The 6,596-nt window shown below is 33.3% G+C and overlaps 1 protein-coding gene across 1 annotated transcript in view; it reads right to left on the minus strand.

The window, feature by feature from the left end:
- Window positions 1-1,582: 1,582 nt before the first annotated feature.
- LOAG_16369 (convertase 2) overlaps window positions 1,583-6,596 on the minus strand; it is a 7,094-nt gene continuing 2,080 nt past the window's right edge. The window contains exons 3-15 of the mRNA XM_020449022.1: window positions 6,471-6,523; window positions 6,099-6,186; window positions 5,708-5,854; window positions 5,150-5,238; window positions 4,819-4,939; window positions 4,418-4,549; window positions 4,144-4,292; window positions 3,677-3,856; window positions 3,427-3,517; window positions 3,068-3,267; window positions 2,678-2,842; window positions 2,260-2,389; window positions 1,583-2,077 (exon numbers count right to left, since the gene is read on the minus strand). Coding sequence (XP_020307572.1) covers window positions 1,919-2,077; window positions 2,260-2,389; window positions 2,678-2,842; window positions 3,068-3,267; window positions 3,427-3,517; window positions 3,677-3,856; window positions 4,144-4,292; window positions 4,418-4,549; window positions 4,819-4,939; window positions 5,150-5,238; window positions 5,708-5,854; window positions 6,099-6,186; window positions 6,471-6,523 — 1,704 coding nt within the window. The 3' untranslated portion in view covers window positions 1,583-1,918. The remainder of the gene's footprint in view (window positions 2,078-2,259; window positions 2,390-2,677; window positions 2,843-3,067; window positions 3,268-3,426; window positions 3,518-3,676; window positions 3,857-4,143; window positions 4,293-4,417; window positions 4,550-4,818; window positions 4,940-5,149; window positions 5,239-5,707; window positions 5,855-6,098; window positions 6,187-6,470; window positions 6,524-6,596) is intronic.

Raw genomic sequence — 6,596 nt, forward strand, 5'->3', positions numbered from 1 at the left:
CAAACATTATTTAACTTTATTAAAGCATTATTTAACTAATATAGATCAATGTGGTTATAATTCGATCAAACATTATTAAAAACGAAGATGGTATTTCTTTATACTAAAGAAATACCATCTTCGTTTTATTGACCCATTAACGACATAAGCAGAAAGGAAGTTATCGTAAATTAAAAAAAAATTATCCCGCTTTCTTCACAAATCTCTGGAAAACCAATTTTGAAGGTGTAAAGTAAAATATTACTAAAAATAATATCGACAAAAAAAGAAGTGCTATTAAATTCAAATTTCTAAAAAATATCTTTCGTATTGACCCCTTTAGCTTTTCAGTTTCAAAGCATTCTATGAGATTATAAATTCACATGAGACTATTTGTAAAATATTTTTGAAATAACCAGCCATTTATACAACTTCCCTTGCATTTATTCATTTTTCTTATAATGCCGGAAATTTTTCGAAATTTTAGAAATTTGCATCAAAACAGCCAGCAAATCTAATTAAATTGTTTAGGAAACAATCTTAGTTTTAACTATAATGTTATTATTATTTTAAGCTATTTTGTTAATTTTTATTTGGTACTGGAGTGCTCCTACTTGACAGTTTGCTTTTACTTAAATACTATTCAAAGATTTACTCCCTTATTCAAATAATGACTTGTTTACAAATATTTGCTGGTTGTGCAAGATTACTTTGAAAAATATCAAAGGAATTGCAAACAGAATTTCGTAAGCGCTTTTATTCAATAAATCAATTACCACCGAGAACTGGAACAAATAACTTGGAGGGTTGGTATTTCAGGTAGCTGTTAAATAATTCATGATACTGTCATAATGTATCAGTAAACTATAAAATGACCATAAATGACTCCAAAACTCACCAATTGCTTTAATTTGTATCCAGTGATAGCAAGTAATCATAACAATAAAATCAATGTGGTCATCTGTTGGATGCTAACATTCTAATGAAATCCAGTTAGCTAATCGATCAGTAATTTTATCTTATGATACAATAATTAATAACTCGCCAGGAGTGAAAAAACTCATCCATTTCTTTCTTTGTCTCCGAGAGTTTATTTTTACAAAAAGCTCATTTTCTTATCATTACAATTTGAAATATCTCTCGAAAGTATGCTAATATTAAATTAAGTCCACCCTTCGATTTGTATTCATTAATTTAACAAAATTTAATTTGCTTTGAACTAGCTATCATACTTGAAGCTATTTTACCATATTACAAGGGAGAGAGAGAGGGAAAAAAAGAAAAAGGATGAAAGAGTGGGTAAAATAGAGGATTGAATGTTTTATTTTTGAATAAAACTTGGAAACTTTGCTCTAACATAAATTTGTGCTTCATTACGGTATCAAAACTACTAACACCTGCGATCTCGCATTTGGATGTACGTTGGAAATGAAGCCAAGCATACCTGAATGGAATTAACACAGAAACTTCTGAGAAATAATATAATAAATAATTTCACTTTATGGAATTTCATTCCGATCGATTTGTTAGATATTGACGAAAATTGACAAAGATTTTACTCCAAACAATATATGGAGCAAAAGTTTCATTTAATTACTTGAGGGAAAAAGTCTTAAAATGCTATTCTTTTATTTCGAACTGATTTATTGTAAACCAATCCAGGAGGTAAACGAACTGAGAAGCGCAAATTCAGAAAACTTAATTATTAGCATAATACTAATTCACAAACCAATTGACAATTGTACATTCTGATTAAAATCTCGATTTCATATATTTGTCGCTTGTCAACCCCTGCCATCTTATTGATTATTATGCGATCGTTGAAAATTCCCGCAACTACTTTTTCATAACTTTTTTATTTCAAAGCTTTTATTGAAAGATTCCTCCGATTTTCAAGAATTTTCTTTACAAATGTGAAGTCAGCTTGATAGTTTTAACATCAACGACGAAATGCAGCACGTTTGTGTGCCTTCTGCACCACTTTCAGTTTACTGTTTACATGTCCTTGAAGAGGTTCAATACCGGTATATGGCGGATCATTAGTACCATGAAGCATAAGAGTGAACTTCTTCACCATACCGTGATTCTTGTCGCTCCCCTATAAAGTAAATCATTACAAAATCTTAAAATAGAAAAAATATATGTCAGGAATATTTAGTACTACTACAATTTTTCAAATTAATCTCCAAGAGTATTCAGAGAGGAACTGATTTTTGAGAAAACAGGTAATTCCAAAGATTTTGGATCGAAAGGCTCAAATTTCAACATTTTAAAATTTACCTGGAATCGAACAATGAGACGCCATTTGCCACGTGGATTCTCACCCCAAGTATGAGTGGTCATAAAAGGCCAGTTCGTGAATCCATGTTTGTTATCATTATCTTTTGGACGTCGAGACAAAATCATTGTTCTGTAGAATTGTTTAAAAAGGAAATGAATATTTCAAAAATGAGCAAAACTGTACTTTCACATCTCTCAATTTACCTGGTCACTAAAAATTCTGTTAACTCTTATTATTTGCAAAAAATTAGGTTCAGTTTTTAGCATCTGAAACTTCTCATTAAAAGAATTATTTCGGATGTCATAGTAATACTACGATGCAAAAATCCTACGTAAATAAAAAGACATGGCATTTGTTAATTTATCTGCTTCAATAATTTAATTTTCCAAATGTCTCGAAAAAAAAGAAGAAACAGACTGTGTGCCAGATGGAGACACTAGATAAAGAGTAGTGTCACCACGTCGGCTGCTATTTAAAGTAACAACAGCTTGTACATGTTCCAAATAATTAACTTCTGTTGGGGTACCCATACATGCATCAGTAATCAATTCCAGCACAAGATTTCCAGTTGATGGAATTTCGCTAAAACATTTTGAAGAAGTTACCTATGCTTGTTATTTTCATTATTTCGAACTCTCCAAGCTCTCCAATAATAAAGCACCAATTTATCATTTGAATTCTAATTAAATAATATCCCAATGATCGTCAACAGTTAATCTTTGAAGATTTATCCCATTCTGTGCAGCAAACCTCGCACTAAACAGTTGACGCCGATAACTGAATTACAAGATGTTGACAAATATTTACTGAGATGTAGCAATAGTCCCCGCTTCGCAATGGAATCTCGGAGGTACTGTCTTCCAAACCATCGCCAACATAACCATTTCAGCTGCATCCAATACACCGAAACCGAACAAATGATTAAATTCCAATCCAACACCATTCATTTTCCATTCAAAATGAGTGCAGTTATTGATACCGTTTATATTACTACTTCGGCTGCTTTCCTGAAGTCTCTTATTGTATGCGTATGAATGGGTTTATGTTTGTGCATTTCTGTTACAGTAATGAATTTTGTGGTTTACTCTACTCACAGCGATTATACTTTGTTATTGATTCAGTTCAATAGGCTATTCGAAGGCAAACAAAAACTTTTACAGTCATACTTCAATGCCAAGATCTGGCAAGTCTCTGCATCGTCCATCAAATAGCGAATTCCGTGTTGATGTCAATACAGTTAGATGTTGTAAATCACGCCTAAATACTTTCTAAAATTTTCCTAAGAGAAAAAATATGACGTTCATAAAATTAAATTACTGAAAATTTCATTTTGCAAATATACAAATAAAAACATATACTGTTATTTTGGTTGTAAAACCAAAACAAAATACGTCGTAATTAAAATTATATTTGTACCAAGTAAGCAATGAATTTGCTTCCAGTGCCAAAGCAAAAACACCAGCTGCTTCCGGTGCGGCTGCCGATGTTCCACTATGCGATCGTGTGCAGCGGCTGTACAAGTCCGTTGTCGCAACTCCTGTTTCTGGGTTTCGTCCTCCGTTCGAAAATGTTGAAGCTAATGTAGAAGAGCAGCTTCTGAAAGTCATGTGACAAATATTTACGATCATTAGTTGTACAACTGATTAACCCATACAGGACTTTCACTTCATTTTAATCAAAAGGTTTTTACGTCGATATATTTTATGGCATCATTTGTGTGTAAATCGCTTGGAAACCTTTGACCTTTTTCCCAAACTTTTCAATATACAAGTAATCCCTCAACATTCCCGATCAATCTATAGTCTGTTTTTGAGCATCGTTCATCATGAGCAAGCATAATTTAGAAGCCCTTCGTTATCAAATAATCGAATAAATATGAATACTCGTCATAATGCGCATTCTCGCCACTGTTAATTGCGGAATTAATGGAAATGGTCCACATAGAAGCGGCATAACCATCACAATTGCAATCATCCTCCTCACCGCCATCTCCACTTGCCCATACAAAAATTGATCCCAAACCGTTACGTCCCTGAAAAAAGGATTAATATGTTTTTTTAAAAAGGGAAGTATTTACTTCCTCATGTCAAATTTCAGAATCCTAAAATTTCAAAAAAAAAAAACAGTCATCCAAAGAGCTATATAAGCGCAACCAGCCTCATTAACACCCTTAACGATAGCACGCATCGTTGCATTACGTGGTCCATCTACTGTTTTCCCATCATCAGTTGGTCCCCAACTTGCCGAATAGATGTGAATCAGATTTGACTCATGGCTCATTGAATTGGCCTGAATTGAATATCATATAGAAAATGATAGTTTCCCGAAAAATTCGACCAATATTTGTAAAGTTCTAAACTTTCGGTTATTGAAATACCGCTCCTTTATTCTATCTGTTCTTTAATCATCCATAAAGTATTGATTTCGGCCATAGAACCTTGAAAAGCGTACATTTCCCATTCATTTCAGTAGGAATTCTGATTTGTAACAGTAAATTTCCCATCAAACTATGAAATAAAATGAGAGCTCTCCAAAAATTTTCAAAAATCATGTGACACCTCGATGAGATCTGTCATGTAAGGTTGATCGAGCATCCGAATACCGGCTACTTTGCTATCATAAGCAACACCGACGCCGCAAATACCGTTATCGCGTGCTGCCGCTATTTCACCAGCACAGCTGTAATCCAAAATCTTAGGAATTCAATTTGCCGTTAGGAATGTCATCTCAGTGAGTGACACCTAAATAGCATAACAGAATTGAAACGCATGACCTTTAACACATCCAGAAACGTTCTCAAATTAGTGTGATGACAATAAAATGATAAAATGGCATGCAAAAGTATTGAAAAGAAAAAAAGTATGGGATGAAAAGCTTGAATTAACAAACCGTGTCCCATGTGAATTAAACCAGTCGTCCGTGTACCTTGGATAGGGAAATGGGTCATTGGAACTAAAATCGTAACTAGCTCTTGCATTCTGCAAAAAGGTTTAAGTCAGCAAGTCAAGAATTTTAACATTTCAAACAAAGATGAAAAAGTAAGCTGAGATAGATACAAAAGATAGACATAGACATATGTTGGAAACCTTACGTCAATCAATTATAAAGACTTTAACGAAATACTACATTCTGAAATGTAGTATTTTCGTACTAAACATTCTAAAAGAGCGGAAAAATGATTTCATGTCAGCAATGAAGAAATGCCAAAGTGATACGAATAAACTTTTTACAGAAAAATTCCGTCATTCCAGATGTTTAACAAATTTCTTCCGAAAGATTAACCAGCGAATGGATGGATCGATATAAATGCTACAATCAGGAATCGTGAATCCCTCTCGGAAGACTATGCTTGACCATGCGGATGCACTTGTATCACAGACAAAGTGCCTTACATTAATTTCAGGTTTGCTTTTGGTATACAAAAATTCAGGTGAAGAAAGAACTCACAAAGTTGTTCGCCAGATCTGGATGCATATAATCGACACCATCATCCATAATAGCTGTCGTTATATTTTTACCAGTAATACCAAGTACCCAAGCTTTTTCGACATTTAAATCTAATCGTGGCTTACCATTGGCTTGTCCAATATTATTCTTAAGAAAAAGATTTTAACGATGCAAATGGTTTTCTAAATATCATTTTTAACTATCAAATTTCTATTTCAGGAATTTGAACATAAAGTTTTTCTGCTTTAACTGTTAACTTTATACAATTTAGAAGTGTAGCACTTAGGTAAGAAAATAATTTGGAATTTGAAACAGGCGGAATTGCTAATTATTTCCCGGAAGTTGAAAATTAAAAAGTAGATGGATATAAAACATATGTATATTTTCCTACCAAATACCATTGATATGGGTAGAGCGGGTCAGTTGGTGATTGTGCTGCTGTGAAGTCAAGTTGTTCCTGTAACCGTTCCTCCAATGCCCTAAAATTTCAATCAATACATCACCTATTATTAAGAATTATTATTCACCTATTATATATATATATCACCTATTATTAAGAAACTCAAAGGTTCAATTTCACCATAAATAAATCAATCTATAAGAAAGCAGCCTTGCAGCAGAAGGTACTTTCAGTATATCGGCTCCGTCTCGAGAATTCGATTTTCAAAACGACCAGTAATTTTCAGTTGAGGGAATTGAATTAATAGTGTAGTTCTGGAACTTTTATAATTTAAATTAATATACGTATATCAAAAATACCTACCTGTATCCTCGTTTCACACGTTTGAAACCCGTCAACTGTTCCACATGTACCACCTAAAGTAAACGGTTCATTTCCAGGATGGGTAACATCTCCTTATTGGACATACTATGAATGGCTCCTAACAGG

Source organism: Loa loa, assembly GCF_000183805.2.
Source record: "Loa loa unplaced genomic scaffold supercont3.1, whole genome shotgun sequence".
Classification (NCBI taxonomy): Eukaryota; Metazoa; Nematoda; class Chromadorea; order Rhabditida; family Onchocercidae; genus Loa; species Loa loa.